This window comes from Saccopteryx bilineata, chromosome 1, assembly GCF_036850765.1.
Source record: "Saccopteryx bilineata isolate mSacBil1 chromosome 1, mSacBil1_pri_phased_curated, whole genome shotgun sequence".
Lineage (NCBI taxonomy): Eukaryota > Metazoa > Chordata > Mammalia > Chiroptera > Emballonuridae > Saccopteryx > Saccopteryx bilineata.
Window position 1 is genome coordinate 342,636,829 of NC_089490.1, and position 18,596 is coordinate 342,655,424.

An 18,596-nucleotide genomic window follows, 5' to 3' on the forward strand; every position below is an offset into this window, starting at 1 on the left:
AGTGAACAACTTAGCAGTATAACTGGCTTGTTGGTGTCTGTTGGGGGAGGGGGGGGGGGTAAGGGAAGACCAGCCCCTGCTGATCACAGCCAGCTGGGGGTAAGGAGAGGAGTAAAGGCTAACGTTGATTGAACAGCTGTACACTAGAATTAATTTCTGAATAACCTTCAAACTTTTGAATCACCGTTTCTGCAGATGGACAAACTGAAGCACAAAAAGGGAAAGTGCCTCGCCCAAGGCCACACAGCTTGTACACTGAGACAAACCTCAGCCCCTGCCTCCTCAGCCTGTGTCTTCCCCACACCAAGATGCTGCGTGGGGCCCTGCACTCACCAGCTCCCTCCCCGGGCGGGCAGTCCTGGCCTCCTCTAACCTCCCTGCCCCTTCCCTTCTTCCTCTCTCCTAGGAGTGCCAGCTTCTCTCAGGGCACCAGGGCCTCATTCCTCATGAGGAGTGACACAGCTGTACAGAAGCTTGCCCAGGGCAATGGACACTGCGTCAACGGGGTCAGTGGCCAAGTCCATGGCTTCTATAGCCTCCCAAAGCCAAGCCGGCACAATACAGAATTCAGAGACAGTACCTACGACCTCCCCCGGAGCCTGGCCTCCCACGGCCACACCAAGGGCAGCCTCACAGGCTCTGAGACCGATAATGAGGATGTGTACACCTTCAAGATGCCCAGCAACACCCTGTGCCGGGAGTTTGGGGACCTCCTGGTGGACAATATGGATGTTCCGGCCACCCCCCTCTCAGCCTACCAGATCCCTAGGACATTCACTCTGGACAAGAACCACAACGCCATGGCAGTGGCTGCTCCTGGGGACTCAGCCATAGCGCCCCCACCCAGACCCCCCAAGCCAAGTCAGGCAGAAACACCGCGATGGGGCAGCCCTCAACAGAGACCTCTAGTCGGGGAAACCAGCAGGTCAGTCTCCACCGCTGCCACCATCCCCAGGCGCAATACCCTCCCTGCGATGGACAACAGCCGGCTTCACCGAGGTCAGTACAAGCCCCGGCTGAGGCCCACGGGCAGAGGGAGGTAGCACAGGGTTCTCAGCAGTTTGCTAGTTCGTGGTCAGCCCTGCTGAGGAGACGTAAGGACACCCAGGTCACTGATACTGTTCAGACATCTACTCACACCGCTTTCTAGTGGGCCCTCCAGCACTGGAGGCTATTAGTGGACACCCACAATGGCGAGAGCAGAGCAGGCCCTGCCTCAGAGAAACTGATATTCTACTAAGGGAAACAGAACATTTCTTGGTTAACCACAGTACAAAATATGATGGGTTTGGAAGTCTAAATCATAGTGTTTTATTCATTTATAAGTCAAACCAAGAATTGCAAAAGTCAGTTTCGAGGACGAGTCCAAACTGGAGCCAAACCTATGTGGATTAGCAGACTATTAAAACATAATTAGACCTTCAGAATATTTTCTAAGCCACCCTTGAATCTGTTTCATGCCTGAACTTTTGTCACTTGTTTCCACTTTAGAGTATTCCAACTCTGCCCACAATCTCCTCTGATTGATGAAAGCGTGTTTCCTTTCATTTCACATTTGCTTTATAGCTTGCAAAGCCTGTTGTTATACCTGTTCTGTTGTCTAAGCCATGCAGTGACCCTGAGGATTTGGTCAGACAAAGCTTCATTGCCTCCATTTCCCGCCAGGCCCGTGGGAGTTCAGACACTAGTTCAGGGTTGCAGAGTCAGCCAGGGGCAGAGATCGGCCTTGCCCCCAGGGTCCTGACGCCTGGCTCAGTACTTTCTGCAGTCTTTCAGTCCATCCACTGTCTGATCAATCACCCTGTGCTTGGGAATGGAGATGATAGAGACACAGAAACTATGTTCCTGCTCTTCAGAGAACTCACATGTAGTTAGGGAAATAAAATCGACATGTATAAATTGCCAGTACCAGTGTTACTATATATAGTGTAATCAGTGACGGCCAGGATGAGTGGACAGGTGGCAGGTGATGTAGGAGTTAGAGAAGAGGTGCATATATGGGGGCGGAGGTGGTCGAGGCGGTTCAGTGTAGATGCCAACACGGGCTAGAAGTGAGGAGTGACGTGGCAGAAGTAATGCCTTGTCATTGGGGGTTGAAAGTAGTATCTTCTGGAGTTTCACCGAGACCCTGAGCAGCACTGGTGAGCCTTTGAGGGAGCATCAGCACACAGATCGACTAAGTACATCTGGACCCTCCTCCTTCTGTCGTAGCTTCTTCCTGTGAGTCCTACGAGTACCCTCAGCGTGGTGGAGAGAGTGCGGGCCGGCCTGCCGAGTCCCTGAGTGATGGAGTCGGTTCTTTTCTGGTGAGTGGGCTTCAGGCAGGGGTCCGCAGGCCTACTCATCTCAGGTGGGTTACAGGTCACCCAAAGAGTAACGGCATCTCCCTCTTAGGGCCCTGCCTGGTTCTTACCTCAGTTCAGAACCCTGGGTTGAGCTCTTAGAATGTAAAACAGGGTGTGGCTGGGGGAGAGGTGTAGGGCTTGAGCAAAAAGAAAAAGAAAAACCTCGTGGATACGGACAGCAGTGTGGCGGCTGTCGGGGGTGGGGAGGGGAAGAGGAAGTATGAGGGGGACAAATGGTGAAGGACAGAGGCTTGACGTGGGGCGGTGACCACAAAGACAGTGTACAGATGCTGTGCCGTGGAACTGCGCACCTGAAGCCAGTGTCACCCAGATAAATTCAATGAAAAGGAAAAAATAGAAAAGAAAGTACGATGCAGGGATCCTGCTGTGGAGGAAGTGTGTGTACACTGGTCTACGGGGCTTCAGCCCTGCGGGGAAGCAGGGGGCATCTAGAATGCAGAGAACGCAGGCTCTGGGATGGAGGGTCTAAGGCAGCGTGCTTGCCCACGAGGTCTCACCTGGAGGAGGGGGCGGTGGTGAGAGACAGGAGGCAGGGTGGCTGAGTCAGACTTGGTGGCAGAACCATGGACTGAGTGCAGGATCCCAGGCTGCCATCTGGAGGGGGCTGACCACAGTCCTACAAGGTGTCAGGCCACGTCTAAGCAGACTGGGCCTGACTAAAAGCTCATGGAAGTGACGAGACATTTGGTAAGCAAAGCAGAAGCAGCTTAGTCTGGACACACAGGGCAGGCGGTGAAGGCAGGCTCTGGGGGGTTGCTGCGTCAACACGACGGCAGCTCCCACTGCAGCCTGGTGATCAGGTCACCCTGGGAGCTGAACTGGGGAAGCACAGCCGACCTAGCCCTCACCTGCCAGGGCCAAGGCTTCTAATATGCTCCTCGCCCAGTGCAGGGCCTAATCCTGACCCCTCCAGGGGAGGCCACGCTTGAGGTGGGGGGCGAGTCCTGAACCAGACCTGCACAGCCCGTGGCCTGTGCTGTGCCCTCTGCCTCGGGCAGCGGAAAGCCTTGGGGACCCAGCCTCCAAGGATATTTCATACTAAAGATTTATCCAAAATTACAAGTGAGTCCCTAGGGATCATGGGAGCTGGAAGGGACCCACAGACCTCATTTCTTCCTGTCTCCCATTCTGCTTTCTGATGTGTTTTCCCGGGGTTTACCTTAAAGCTTCCCAGTGCAACTCACTCACTCAGGACCTTTCTTCCCTCCTGTATAAATCCTCACCCCCTCTTGTTTCTTTTTGCTGGTGATGGCTATATTTCCTTCCCTCTCTTTCCTAGCCAGGGAAAATGCTTATTGGCCGATCGGATAGCACCAATTCTGAAGACAACTACGTGCCCATGAATCCAGGTTCCTCCACCTTGCTGGCCATGGAGCGAGCAGGTGACAATTCCCAGAGTGTCTACATCCCCATGAGCCCAGGGCCCCATCACTTTGACCCCCTTGGCTACCTGACGACAGCCCTTCCTATGCACCGAGGCCCCAGCCGAGGGAGTGAGATCCAGCCACCCCCTGTCAACCGCAACCTCAAACCTGACAGGAAAGGTAAGGCCACGCTGTCCCTGGCCCATCTCTGGACAGTGGCCAGGGACAGTTTGCATTCACTTAGCGATTCAGTGCATCCTAAACTTTACTTGCAAGGAAGTGGACACCTTTGGGGCCTAAACCACCCTAGAGTCACACACACATACACACGCCCCCCTTTCGTCCCAGCGGTCCGGCAGTGTAGGGACAGGCAGCTGGGGAAGTGTGGTGGGCAGAGGGGTGCAGGATTCCAGACAGGACAGGTTTGGGGTTCAGCTCTGCCACCTGCTAACATGTGATTATAGACAACTCATCCTGCATCTCTGAGCCCTGTTTCTTCACTTGTGAAATGAGAAATATAATCTGTAACCTCTAAAGGAATAGAGGGACATAGATAATACATCTGAAAGTACTTCATAGTGTGAAAAATGCTGTTCACGGGTAAAGGGTATTAGATTTGGGGCACAGTAGTCTATTAAGAGATATATTCTGATGTAATACAAAGGCTTGAGCATTCAAACCATGTAAATGTGGATTGGAATCCTTATCTAGGATTTCCTAGGTGTGTCTTTGGGCAAATCACTTAAGTTCTCTGAGCTTCAGTTTTCTTACCTGTGAAAATGGGAACAGTAATCCCTGCCTCCCAGGTTTGTTTAGAAGGAAGGCGTCTAGGACATTGACTCTGGTTCACAGCAGGTGTTCAGTCAAGTTAGATCTGTGTCCCTGGCATCTAGACCAGGAAGAAGTGCTGGAGTTCAAGTCCCGGGCCTGCCTGTACCTCACGCTGCTGGCCTTGGGTCAGTGGCATGGAATCAGAGGGAGAGTAGAGTAACCTTTGGCGGAGATGAGCCCATTTGGTCTGGTCAACAGGGACTTCAGATCTTAGCATTTGAATGGAAGTCTGTAGGATTCGTGGAGTTCCCCTTCCTCCACGTTAGGTTCCACCGGTCTGGTCCAGGAGCAGCAAAGAGTAGTCATGGTGGCATTCTCCAATTCAAGCATCATCTCCCTATAGAGTCACAGATCTGGAGAGGACAGTCTGATGTCAGACTCCATGTCCCTATTTTGGATTCTGAAAATATGATTACAGGCAGTCCCTGGTTACGAACGAGCTATGTTCTGTAGGTTTGTTTTCAAGTTGAATTTGTATGTAAGTTGGAACAGGTACATTTACCTATTAAATATAACTTAGACATTTGTCTTAATGTAGTATTGTTTTTTACCTTTCTGTGCATATAAATACTTAAACATTTTCAAATACAACCTTAGACAGTCTTGGATGATGCAGAAGATGATGGGCTTGTTGGAAAGGATGGGACTGGTGTTAGAGTCAGGGTTTGATTCTGCTGCTGGAGTTAGTTTCTTGAAGTCAGCATAAAGGGAGGTTTGTACAGAGCTTTTCTTTTTCTTATCATAAAATGTAGCAGGTTAGGCCTTCCGTAACTGAACAGTGAACTTTGGTGAACCTCTCAGTATCAGGATCTTGCTCCTCTAACTTTGCCATTCCTGCTTCAATGAGATAAAAAACATCAGCTAACTTTTGTAGAAAACTTTTCAGCTCTGGAGTTTCTAGGTCCCTGGGAAGACCCTAAATGCTGTCATCTGCTGCTCTAGTTCCATAAGGTCTTCATTGGTTAGTTCTTTGCCATGGGAGTTGAGTAACAATGATATCATTTTCACTGATGGCCAACTGCAGTTGATTACCAATAGCCCTTATGGTGCTCTATTCATAAGTATGAGTTGGACATAAGTTGGATGTTTGTAACTCAGGGACTTCCTGTACCATAAATACAATGCAAAGAATAAGTAACTTAGAACTTGAAGACACAACTTCAAGGCCTGTTAACATGGGCAAATATTATGTAACCGTACTAAGCCTCAATGTCCCTACGTAAAACTAGGATCAATACGAAGGCATTTATAAATATACCCATGTGACCTGACCAGGAGGTGATGCAGTGGATAGAGCATCAGCCTAGGATGCTGAGGACCCAGGTTCAAAAACCTAAGGTCACCGGCTTGAGCCCAAAGGTCACTGGCTTGAGCCAGGGGTCACTGGCTCTGCTGCAGCCCACCCCCACACCCCCGTCAAGACACGTATGAAAAGCAGTCAGTGAACAAGTAAGGTGCCACAACTATGAGTTGATGCTTCTCACCTCTCTCTCTTCTTGTCTGTCCCTCTCTTGCATGTGCTAAATAAAAGTACACCTGTGTGTTATATGTACGTGTGACATTGTTATCCCTGGCTGATAACTCCACTCTCTGTCCCTGCTCCAGCCAAGCCAGTCCCACTCGACCTGAGGAACAACACCGTCATCGATGAGCTCCCCTTCAAGTCCCCCGTCACCAAGTCCTGGTCTAGGGCCATGTGAGTGTCTTTCTGGAAGAGGGAGCTGGAACAGAGCCTTGGGGTGGTGAGGGGCCAGTAGCCAGGCTGAAGCAGGAGGGCTGCGTCCCCAGGGTAATGCTGAGTGGCTGAGCAGTCTCGAGATCTCGTGGGGCTGGGTTACCGCATCCGACGGGGGGACGAAGTGTAGCACACTCTGTATCAGCTCGTCAGCAGATAATGAAGTGGGAACTGTGAGGGCAGTGGTCGGAGGCCCAGGTGGAGGCCAGAAATTCCCCCGGGGCTTATTATTTGTCTCTCCCCCCCCAACAGCCACACCTTCAACCCCAGCTCCTCCCAGTACTGCCGCCCCATCTCCACACAGAGCATCACCAGCACGGACTCGGGAGACAGTGAGGAGAACTACGTCCCCATGGTGAGTCCCCAGGACCTAACTCTCATACCCCCACTTCCCAGCTCAGCTCCCTCACCTCGGCCCAGGGGTCCCCACAATATTTGTTATTTTGTCTTCTGCCAGTCTTTCTTGAGCCTCCTGTGTGATGAGCACTGTGGGGTCATCATTAGAGGTAATGAAGACATGATCCTTACCCTCAATAAGGCCACAGTCATGAGGGGCAGAGAAAGAAAGCCTGCCTTTCTTGTGACACAGGAGGCATGGTCAGTGCCCCTGAGAGGACCCTGGGGGGACACACCTGCAGGACAGGTCATCATTCCAGGCCGGGGAAAGAGGAGGCACTGAGGTGGAGCCTGGGGGGCGGGGAGGGGGACGTGGAGAACAAAAGTTATTAACTGTGGCTGAAGGGGGGGGTGGACTGGAGCCAGATTGTGAAGGACCCCAAATGTCTGGGGAAGTCTGGACTTTCCCTGTGGGCAAGGGGGAGGTCCAGAAAGGTTAGCAGGGCAGGCCATGTGATTAGGCAGGTGTTTCAGAATAGTCATTGGTCACAAGCGTACCTTTCAAAATTCATTCCTGTCCTATTCTGTTAAAAATATTTTAAAAGTGAAAGACCTGCCCTTCATTTCCTTAGCGTGTCGTACTCACGCCATGAGCAAGTATGTGAGGGTGAGCGTTTGCTGAGTGCTCAACAGGGGGGACACACGCAGTGACTCGCAGGGGTGAAGGCCATACTGGAGACAGAGCCCAGGCCGTGCTGGCCACTCTCCTGAGAGTCTCACTGAAAAGAGAAGAGCTGCCCAGCACATGGTGGTCGCTGCGGCTGAAGGAACAGACCAACCACTAAAGCAGCCAGAAACAGACGCAGGACTACTGCCTTTCTTATTAGACTGGGGCTTCAGGAACATCCTGAACAGGTTCATCCGGGAGCCTGGATGGAGACAGGACCCGAGCGCATGCCTCTGGGGAGCTGCTGCAGGAGCTGGGGCGGGGGCGGCCCGGGGGTGAGGCCGTTTGGTTCAGGTCTCTGAGGAGCTGGGCTGGAGGGGCTAGCTGCTTCAGTGCAAACACCCCGCCCTAGGCCTCGGCTGGGAGTTTCAGAGAGCAGATTGGTGCAACAAAAAGGTTTCTCAACATTCAGTGCATAAAGGGACCCCGCTTCTTCAGGGGCCAGCAGCGAAGGCCGGGTCTGCTGGGGAGACCAGATGCAGTTTGGCCCGGTGCCCACCAGCTGTACCACTGCAGGCAAAGTCACTTTACTTCTCCCAAATCAGCTTTACCTTTGTTTTAAAACATAACAGTAATATTACCTACATCACAGGATCGTTGTAAGGGTTTAAATGAGAAGCGGCAGAGTCCTGGCACAGTACATGACTCCAAGTAGGCGAGCAGCGCTTACTCCTACAGGTGTGCTCTTTGGGTGGTGGGTTAGTCTAGTTCCTAGATGTCGCGAACCAGCCACGACGAGTCTATTTCAGGGTCCCGAGTGAGAAAAGGTATGAAATTAAAGATAGAGACTTAAAGATATATACATACTGGATGGGTTCAGGAGGATGCATGGCTTGCCAACAGTCACTACTGTTCCTGAGCCGCAACCTGGCTCCCCCCGGAAAGGACATCCGTCTTTATTCATGGAAAACATGGTCCGTTAGCAATTCAGTTAAGTTTCCAAGGCAACTCAAAGACAACCCCCACCATACTGTTCAATCTAACTTTACACCAATAAGACACTAGCTTCCAGCCCTTCCGGGGAACATGGGCGGAGGAGCTAGAATCAAGCACAGCCTCCTGCAACTCAATCAGGCAGGTGAGGTGGGGGGTTGGGCCCAACACCTCTGTCCCCTAGATATCCAGACCGCTAAACACCCTGTTATTTTTCGTTCCCCAACACCTAAAGTTGCTAACAGTTCCTTTCCTCTACGTGATAGCAAAACCCAGTGTCTGCATCACCCATTCCCAGTGGCACCAACAGCCCGGCCCCTAAGAAGAGCACTGGCAGCGTTGATTACCTGGCCCTGGACTTCCAACCAAGCTCCCCAAGCCCCCACCGCAAGGTACCTGGGGTACAGAGGTGGTGAGGGTGGTTAGAGCTCGAGGGGCTCCAGTGGTGGTGGAGGGGGGGGAGGGGCGGGGGGCGGCGCCACCAGTCAGAGCTTGAGGGACCCCAGAGGTGGAGGGGGGGAGGGGCGGGGGGCGGCGCTGCCAGTCAGAGCTTGAGAGGCTCCAGCGGTGGGGGAGGGGTCAGAGCTCACGGGGCTCCCGCAGCAGGGAAAGGGGTGGCTCAGAGCTCGGAGGCTCCAGCAGCAGCAGCACTCCACCTCTGGCTTCTTGGTTGTGCTTTGACCTGGGTGCTGTAGGACTCACAGCCCCCCATTCAGCACACAGGTATCCCAGGTCCAGGGTCCTCACCAGCCGGTCCATCCCTCTTGCTGTACAGATGAGCAAACGAAAGCACACTGAGGGACAAGCTGCTGAAGGTTACAGAGTGAATCAGCAGATAAGACAAGGGACTCCTGTGTCCTAGTCCCAAGTGCTCTCTGAGGAGCACTGTGTCTGGGTGGGTCCCGGAGCCCTGCTGCCGACACAGTGGCCCTCCCAAGGAACTTCTGGGCCTAGGAGAGCTCTCCCCAGAAAGTACACTTAGCTGCCTCGTCCACACAGCAGGGAGCCCTTCGCCTCAGCTCAGCTCCCTCTCGCGGGGTCTGTGAGTGCTCACCAGGGGACACACACAGAGCCCGACGGCTGCTTGTTGGCACCCAGAATGTTCCTTCCCCTGGATGAGTGGTCACAGAGAGATGGTAGAGACAGGTACATGGGCCTGGGTCCTCCGAGCAGCTGGGAACCAGGGCTGGAGGAGCTGGTATCACACAGGAGGATGGTGCAGTTTGGAGTTCAGGCTCTCAGGGCCACTTGGGGAAAAAGACGCCTCCTCTCGCCAGGAGACAGTGCACGGTCACTCACAGCCACCCCTGCTTCCCTCCTCCGCCCCCCAGCCATCCACGTCCTCCGTCACTTCTGACGAGAAGGTGGACTATGTCCAAGTGGACAAGGAGAAGACCCAGGCCCTGCAGAGCACCATGCAGGAGTGGACAGACGTGCGGCAGTCCTCGGAGCCGTCCAAGGGCGCCAAACTGTGATGCGGGGGCCACCGAGCCGGAGGGGGCCCGGAGGCACCGAGGCTGGCTCCTCCCGTCTCCCTCTCCTCTCCCGCTGGCCCCTCTCGCCACCCCTCTCCACTCCGCCACTCTGGCCTTCAAAGCACTTGACATCAGGGACCCTGACCCCTTCCCCTGGGAGGTGAGGGCCTGATCGAGGCATTTCCTCTGCCCATTGGGGCCCACCTTTGATTTTTATAGTAATGGTCATGCCTCTGTTCACCTTAGTTAGAGCTATTGCCAAAAAGCACCCTTCAGCCTCTCCCCGCCCTGTAGACCTGAGCACCAGGTGTGTGGAGGAAAGGGCTCGGGCTCGGAGCCGGACCCCACAGCGCACACTCAGTCACAGCCCCTGGGTTACCGTCATCTGTCCCGGGAGAAGCCCACTGTCTGTCTCACTGACCAGGAAGACGAACCAGCAGACCAAAGTGGACATGGACTCACCTGCATCCCTCTCTGTGTCGGCAGGAGAGAGGCAGGGCCACCCAAAGGTGGAGGAACCGAGAAGGTCAGAGGAGGTCTTGAGGGACAAAGGAAGTGAGGTCCCAGAGGCAGAGGGCAGTCCGTCTCCCACGTTCAGCCCCATGGCAGGGCAGCTGTCACGGGTGGGAGACGCAGGAGGAGGACAAAAGGAAGGGAAGCAGGACGGTGGGTCATCAAGAACATTAGGGAGAGGGCTCGGAGCCAGGAAATGGGGAGACAAGGACACTCTGCCTGCCACTCTAGGACAAGACTTCCCGCCCCCTGGCCGAGGGCGCGGAGGAGGCTCGGATTGGCAGGCAGTGTGGGAGGGCCAGCTTGGTAAAGGGGGGGAGGTGCCGGAGGGGCCCCCCAGGGACAGCTGTGGGCGCGGTGCAGCAAGTTTCTGCAAGATGAGCAGAGCAGCCGGGGAGGCGCAGGCAACTGATGGGACAAGAGTCAGGACAAAGGCCACGGGGGGGAGGGGGGGGACAGCATAGCAAGTGGGGAGACACACCAGAGGGGCAGGTGGGTGCTGGGCAGCGCTGTGGGGTTGCAGGGGAAGCAGGAAGTGAAGGAGTGACGAGTTGCCGCAGGAGAGCCATGTGCTGGTGACACGACTCCAGGGCAGTGCCCAAGGCGGTGGATGACAGGGAAAGCAGTGTGAGAGAGCACAGAGCCTGAAGGACATGGGGGGTGGCGGCTGTGTTCTGTGTCCCGGGCAGCGGCAAGTGTGGCCTGGTGCCCGGCTCCAGTGGTGGCCCGGTCCTCAGCTCATCTCACCTGTTGAACCCTCGTCCCCGGCTGCCACACTGGACTCAGACCTGCTTTGGGGACAGGGGAGGCCAGGCTTGAGAGGCCAGCAGAGCCGTTATCAGTCTCTACCCATCCCTGCCAAGGACGGGCGGTGGGCTTCACCCTGGCTCTTTGTCCTGAGCCTGGGGATGGGGATCCAAATCATTTATGCTGAAAGTTCTTGGCCACATTTTCTCGAGTTTCAGAGGCAACTGGGAAGACCAGATATTTTGTCCTACCCTGGGGCGTAGACTGTCCTCCTGAAAAGACGGAGCTGGCTGCTGCTGCTCTTCTCGCTCCTGTGAGTGCGCGCACAGCCCCACCGGCCCTGGCCTGACTGGTCCCTACGGAGACCCGTCCTGGGAGAAGTGGTTTTCTAAATAGTAGCCCTCTCCTCCTATTAGTTCAAATGAACTCAGCCAGCATTTATTAATGGCTGCTGTGCCCAGGCTCTGGGCTGGGCACCGAGGACACAGGAATTAGACTGTACGCTTGCACTTGAGAAGGTCACAATGAGTAAAAAAAAAAAAACCAGACAAGGACACAAGGTATTGGTAATGGCCATGACGGAGAGTGAAACTGCTTATGTCCACTGCTGGGACAGAGCACAGCTGTTCTGAGACCGCATGAGCAGAGGACGTGAGGCCGCTTCTCCACAGGCTGGGGCCGTGGAGAGGGCGGAGGGCAGAGGAGGTGGCTCCCGGGGAAAGGAGGGGCCTGAGATGGGCCTGAGAAGTTGGATCAGACCTTTAAGGGAAGGAGAGCAGCACGGGCTCCAGCAGAGGAAGGGCGGAGAGTGGAAAGCCTCATGCTTTGGGAGTGTGGGTCCATGCCCACGTCCCCACAGGTGAACTGGTTTATAGTGGGCAGGGTTTGCGGGTTCACTGTGTTCAGCCCTGACTGCGTCCCTTTGAGGGTCCCTCTGATGGGTCCCCAATGTCAGAGCTTTAAATGGTGCCACCCTGTGCCCCAGCAGGCTACAGGCAGGCCCAGGTGTTGATGCCCTCAGTTCCCAGCCCCAAACAGCCTCCCCTGTCGACCACTGGGTGCCCTGATGTCAGCATTTCCTGAATGTGCCATGATGTGAATTAAACTGGTTGGAGTCTTCAGAGCCTGTGTTCAGGTCTAATCTGCAAGGAGACCCCCTTCAGTTCTTGGCTCCTGTAACTCCCACACTCGCAGGGTGGAGGCTGAGGTAGAGATGGAGGGAAGTAGAAGGGGAAACTGGCTCACAGGCCCCAAACTACCAGGTGTTCAGTACATACCTGTCAGCTCAGTAAGAATCTGGTCCTTTGGCCTATCAGTGGGCCAGAGTCCACCTCTCCTAGTGGCCTGGCAAGACCAGGCGCGTTTTCCCAGCATAGTTGACACAGGACTCATCCTGCCTGAGACTCCCCACCAAAGGAGCTGTCCTCACCACTTCCGGCTCCACTGCTGCAAGGTTCAAGAGAGCAGAGCAGGAACACTGAGAAGAGGACGAGCGCTCCAGGGAGAGGTCTCCTTCGGACCTCGGTGTGCCCATCTGTGAAATGGGTGGTTGGATTAGGCAGTCTCGGAGGCCCCGGAAATGGCTGATGCTCAGCTGTTTCAAGGGAGACTTCCTTCTCTGTGACGTCTCTCCAGGGTCTGGCTCACCAGGATGGGCAGCACCCAGAACACAAGCCAGTTAACTCAGTCCCCTCCTGGATTTGGGGACCCTCTAACATTTGAAACCATTCAAATATGCACCATTCGTAGGACAGAAGCACAGCCATTCTGAAGTGACTGGAGCACAGGCTCAACTCCAGTCTGCCCTTTGACCCTTTACCTGCCACGGGCCTAAGGCCTCCGCCCCACGCTGTGGCCAGCCATCCCTCCCCCACCCCGACCCCTTGACAGAACTCTGCAAGCAGAGAGCAGCACAGGACAGAAATGAGCACGGCCTCCTCCCTCTCGGCCTTCGGCTGAATGTGGGGAAAGGAGGCTGACCCTGGGAGCGCAACGCCCCCCTCTGGGGCCATCGTCCTGGAACTCCCCAAGCTCTTTGGAGCCTGGGGCCAGGTCAGCCACCTGCTGAGGGGGTCCCCACTGGAGATTCAGGCTGTCATGTAATATTTGGTGGTGTGTGTTCATGTGTGTGTGTGTGTGTGGGTTACATGTGTCTTGAATTTTAGAATCATTCACACAGAATTATTGCTGTTTGTTGGGAACAGAAAATGGGCTAGAAGCCCAGCCTTGGGTTTTTGCCCTGCTACCATTTAAAATTGACATTTAATTTTTCAAATCTTTGTTGGTGCCTAATCACTTAAGTTATTAATTTATTCTGTGTTCTTTTTTAAAAAATGTGTAACACATATTGATCCTCTGAGCAGGTCTGGGGCGGGAAGGTGTCCGTGTGGGCCCAGTTTTTGCCGTGGTGACACACGGCCCAGGCCTGACGCTTGCAGGCCCCTTTTTACTGTGGTGTTGGAGCAGGACAACAATAAAGTCCATTAGAAGCAACCAGAGTGGGCCGCCGACTGCTGTCTGAGGGGCGGGGTCCAGCCCGCGTGTCCGCTGAAACACGTGCTGGAGAAGTTGTTTCTCCCAGGGTCCTGGGAAGGCTCGCGGCCACTGTGTTCCACTTTCATTTTAGTAGAAAATAACTGGGTACTTTCCTTGGCTGGAAAGAAGAACGAACCCTCTTTACCTCAGAATCGGCACTCCTGATGTGTAAAATGGAAAGTGTGGTAAAGCTGCCGATGCATCGTTCTTAGAAGGTGCCCTGAACAGACTGAAAAATGAATCCGTGTGACTTGGTCACTGACAGTCTATGGACCCCCCACTCACTGGGCCCGGGGTTCTGACAGCTAAGGGTCTATAACATTTGGGCCAAAACAACTCCTCCACCTACAGCATAGGCAGGCAGGCCTCGAGGCCAAGCACTGGCCACTGCCTCTGTCCCTGCCCTCCCACCTCGTTTGCCCTTCCAAAGGGGACGGGCAGGGTTTGTGGAAAGGGACCCCCATGTGAGGGCAATGTGTGCCTCTCCAGCTCCCAAAGTGGGGGGGGGGCCTGCCTCCCAGCTTTCCTCCTGACCTGTGCACGTGTCCAGCCAGGTGAGGCCACACATCCTCAGTTCTCAGAGGGCAGGAAGGAGGAATGTGGTAGCAGCAGTGGCTACTTGTGGACAGGCCAGAGTTCCTGGGGTCTGAAAAATCCCCAGATACTGGGCTCCAGCTGCACCTGAGGGGAGAGTCCCCTGACAACATCCCACCCTGCAGCCCTGAGCCTGTGTGCCCACCCACCCTCCAAGGGCAAAGGACTCCCTGCTTCTCAGGATAATGAGAGCATTCTTTCTTTCCTCTGCCAGCACCTGCTTCTGGGTCATGTCCCCAGCCCTGGTCCTGCCTCTGCCCTCTGGGTCCTCCCAGTCCTCACCTTTAACTTACAGAGTACGTCAGTGTAGAGTGCATCTTGTGTGGGGCATTGCCCAAGTCAACGGAACAGGGCTGGACCCTCCTTACTGCCTAGACCACCAAGAAACCAACGGTACGGCAGACAGCACAGTTACTAGGTGGGAAGAATGACACCTTTAAAGCCTTCAGAGAATCTATCTTTATTTCCATTTGAGACCCAGGTCTCTTTCCATTTAGAAGAGGTACAGCAGGGTCAGGACACACGAGGTCAGTGTCTAGTCCACACCAGCCCCTCCCACCAGCCCCATGCTGCTGCTCTGCGGGCCAGCTGCTGAGGCACTGAGCCAGCCGCCTTCCTCGGGACAACAGCTTCGTGAGAAACAGACACGGCTGCAGCAAAACACGGATCCTTCATCTTAACCAGATGGGGGATGCCAACAGTGGCACTTCAGGCACTGAGACAGGCTAGGGGAGAGGGGGAAGACGGGTCCCCCACTGTGAGGGGTGGTCTTCACCTCTGCATTGCTGCCTGGCCAGGGGGCACAGTCTCTGATCCCGGGCCGGGCTGCTTCCCTTCGATGCTCCTCTCAGCATACACAGTGCAGCGCCCACTGTTCCATGAAGCCGCCGCCGAGAAGGCAGCCGGGGCAGGGCACAGTCCTCCCTGGGCAAGGGCTTGTCTCCTGCTCTGCTCTTCGTACTGGAGAGAGACTGGACTGTCTAAAGTAGGGGTCCCCAAACTTTTTACACAGGGGGCCAGTTCACTGTCCCTCAGACCGTTGGAGGGCCACCACATACAGTGTTCCTCTCACTGACCACCAACGAAAGAGATGCCCCTTCTGGAAGTGCGGCGGGGGCTGGATAAATGGCCTCAAGGGGCCACATGTGGCCCACGGGCTGTAGTTTGGGGACGCCTGGAAAGGAGCTAGAAGGGCAATGCTACTTGATGGCAACCCACTAGGGCTGGGAAGTTCAGCCCTGTCAGTAGTCTGCAAAGGGACAAGGCTAGAGTGTCCATCTAAGGTGTTTCAAGTTGACAGGACACTTGGTAAAATCCTAATGTGGTTGGTCCCAGAGTCAGGGCCTGAGGCCATGTTTAAGGAGTTTGGGTCTCACCTCCACATCTGAGTGTCTGTGTATCCCTCAGGCTGAGGACCTGCGTCCCAGAAGCTCCCTCTCCACCTTTCTTGCCCTTGGAAGAGCTTGCTTTAGGACTGGACCTGCCTCTACAGCCCCCCTCAAACCCCACCTGGCAGAGCACCTCGCCAGGGACCTGGGCCCCCACCTGGCTCCAGAAGACAGTGGTCAAAACCACCCCTGAGGCTGGCTGTGGCACCCCCATAGGTAGGAACAGGCAAGGGTTCACATTAGAAGACCAGTCTGTGGAAGTCACCACCATTGCCACCTGCAGGGTTGCAACCCCCAGGAGAGCCTTCATCCTCATCCTCATCTTCGTCAAAGCCCCTTCCCCAGTGCGGAGATGCGGGGAGCGCAGAGATATAGGCCGCCCTGCTCCGTGCCTCCTTCTCCTGCTCCTGGGAACAGAGATGAAGGTGGGAAGGAAGCTTACAATTCAGGTTGTGAAGCAGAGTCCTCCCTCCACTCCCTCCTCTAACGCCATCCAGCACCACACAGCACTTCTGAGTGTCTCCTCAGATCCCAGGGCCAGGCGCAGAGGAGTCACAGCTGCCCCCACGGTGGTCCAGCTCAGCGGGATGACAGGACGAATCCATCCTTCCATCCTAGATCTAGGCTTCAAAATCATTCCTCCTCCTCAATAAAAACACAGCCCCTTGGAGCAAATGCACTCAACTGATACTCGACTGACAGCAAATAAGGACCTGATGTGCCACCAGGAGGCAGCAGGTCCAGGGTCTTCAAGGGTCATGTCACACCACACAGGGACCTCTCCAAGAGGCCACTGTCCAGCTTGCTGCCTCTCAAGGCACTAGGCATGGACTCGCCTGTACACAAGCTCTTCCTCCTGCTAAACTGAGGCTAGCCTCTGGTGTCCCCACCCCAGGTGCCACCTTCCCCATATAAACACCGACTCCAGGTGCTACTGTCCATAGGCCCCAGTGAGGCTGCTACAGGCGTTTGTAGCCACCACCCCTGTCATTGAGCAGAGGCTTGCTGTTCCAGTTACCAAGTATTTTGACATCACCCTTGACACTGAAGAATGGAGTTAAAAGCACAGTGACAGAGCAGGCTTGCTGGGTGGGGAGGTCCCCTGGGTGCCTCAGAGGTACTCTATAACCACTCACAGGACTCCCCTTGTAAACCCCACTCGGCTCCTTCAGCACACTTACAGAAACTGAATAAATGATTACTCAGCGTCTGTCTGCAGTACGGGGTTACACTTGTCTGGTCCACCAATATATCCCAGCGCCAAGTGACCGACGAAATGGACAAGGGGAAAAAGGGAGAGACGCAGAGAGGAGCAGTGACCTCTCTGAGCCGGGCGGTGCTGGGAAGCCCCTGTCCCAGGAGCTCAGAGCAGAGGTCCCCATCGGTCGGCTCACCTGCAGGAAAAGGATGTTGTCTTTGGAGATGGCTTCCATCAAGTCTTTGTGGAGGGTGGGCTCCGTCCGAACTCGGGGGTAGCCGGGCTCGGCCGCGGATCCCTCCCCGGGCCGCTGCCGGTAGAAGAGCACATAGGCCGTGTCCTTGGGAAAGAAGGAGGTGACGTTGCTGACGGACTCGAAGGAAGAGAAGGACACCCGGGTGTCGTTGAACAGGTACCACTGGTGCTCGGGCTCAGGTCTGTCCGCGGTTCCCAGGGAAGGGGCCGGGCGGGCACCCTCGCGGGCATAGCAGTAGTAGTGGCCGCTTTCCGAGGACAGCCCCGAGTGCACCACGACGCTGCACAGGTCGTAGGCCTGGGCCCGGCCCCCGGCCAGCGGCAGGCGGAGCAGCAGCGGGACCGCAACGTCGTCCAGGATCTTGCGGCGGCGCATGGTGCGCGGGTCGAAGGAGAAGCGCAGCAGCGTGAGGATGAGGTAGCGCGGGCCCTGGCTCAGCGCCACCGCCCTCTCGGCCTCCTGCAGCGAGGCGCACGCCGTGCAGTAGTAGCGGTTCTCTGCCGTCAGCCTCTCGGGGCACAGGAAGTAGTTGACCAGGTCCAGGACCGAGCGGGAGCCCTCCCCAGAGGAGGCAGCCCTGTGCGTCCCTGGGCCCAGGCTGTCGTCCTCATTCTCCTCCTTCTCCACTTCCTTCTCCTCCTGGACCACCTTCTCCTCCTCTTTCTCCTCCTCCTCCTCCTCCTCCTCGGTCCTCTCTTCCTCCTCCTCCTTTCGCACTTCTTCCTTCCCGCCTCTCTCCTTCACTTCCTCCTCTTTCTCCACCTTCATCTGACAGCTCTGCCCCTCAGGTCCCTGGGGGCCCAGGCCTTCCATGTCCAGGACAGTTGGGGGCACGTCCCCTGTGATGCAGTGTTTCCGCTGCCTCCCACGACCCGTGCTGCTTGGGGTGTGGGCTGGGGATGGTGGCAGGGGCTCTGGGGCTCCCACACCCGCTGCAGGGAGCATCGCGGAGCCCAGGCGGCGGCGGCGACAGCGCTCGGGTGGGGGAAAGGCAAGAGAGAGGTCGGTGAAGGCCTCCTCCCTGGAAGACACATTGAGGCAGCAGAGACAGCGGATCTGAGTCACTATCTTGCCTCCGAACATCTTCTCCACAGAGGTTGGACTTGGGCCAGGGGGCTCGTCAGGCGGGGATGGCGAGCTGGACTGCTTCAGCTTCTGGCAGATCCTCGTCCCCGTTTTCTCCTCTTCGTGCAGCCTGGTGCAGGGAGCAGAGTCTGCGTACGTACACACGGATCCGCTCCCACTGCCCCGGCCTGCTTCCTCCAGCTACCTCACTCAGCGGGCACATATTTAGACACATACCCATGTAGGAGTCTGCACAGGGAACACAGATGCATCTGCAAAATGGCATCCATGGACTCACAAGCCAGGCACACACGCTACATGCTTACCGCATACAGGCACACAAACCTGCTACATACATATCTGTGTGTGCCTGCCCCCAAACCTGTGACAAGAATACACACGTGCATACTCAGGCAAGCACAGCATAGGGTTACACACCCAACACCTACCACTCCCAGGTCATGGTTCAGGTCAGCAGCTCCCACATTTCCCACACACGCAACCCCAGCCCCCACACTCACGGCACCCTTCTC

The 18,596-nt window shown here is 55.6% G+C and overlaps 2 protein-coding genes across 3 annotated transcripts in view; one reads left to right on the forward strand and one right to left on the reverse strand.

Moving 5' to 3' along the window:
• GAB2 (GRB2 associated binding protein 2) overlaps positions 1-13,523 on the forward strand; it is a 207,456-nt gene extending 193,933 nt beyond the window's left edge. The window contains exons 4-10 of the mRNA XM_066249361.1: positions 407-999; positions 2,212-2,306; positions 3,646-3,910; positions 6,167-6,257; positions 6,549-6,651; positions 8,559-8,684; positions 9,624-13,523. Coding sequence (XP_066105458.1) covers positions 407-999; positions 2,212-2,306; positions 3,646-3,910; positions 6,167-6,257; positions 6,549-6,651; positions 8,559-8,684; positions 9,624-9,767 — 1,417 coding nt within the window. The 3' untranslated portion in view covers positions 9,768-13,523. The remainder of the gene's footprint in view (positions 1-406; positions 1,000-2,211; positions 2,307-3,645; positions 3,911-6,166; positions 6,258-6,548; positions 6,652-8,558; positions 8,685-9,623) is intronic.
• Positions 13,524-14,616: 1,093 nt separating this feature from the next.
• USP35 (ubiquitin specific peptidase 35) overlaps positions 14,617-18,596 on the reverse strand; it is a 46,643-nt gene continuing 42,663 nt past the window's right edge. The window contains exons 10-12 of one of the 2 annotated variants that reach the window (XR_010727830.1): positions 16,939-18,193; positions 15,329-15,951; positions 14,617-15,132 (exon numbers count right to left, since the gene is read on the reverse strand). Coding sequence is in view for 1 of the 2 variants with exons in the window: in XM_066249372.1 (XP_066105469.1) it covers positions 15,784-15,951; positions 16,939-18,193 (1,423 nt within the window). In the remaining variant the exon portion in view is untranslated. The other variant, XM_066249372.1, reaches the window with a different exon arrangement.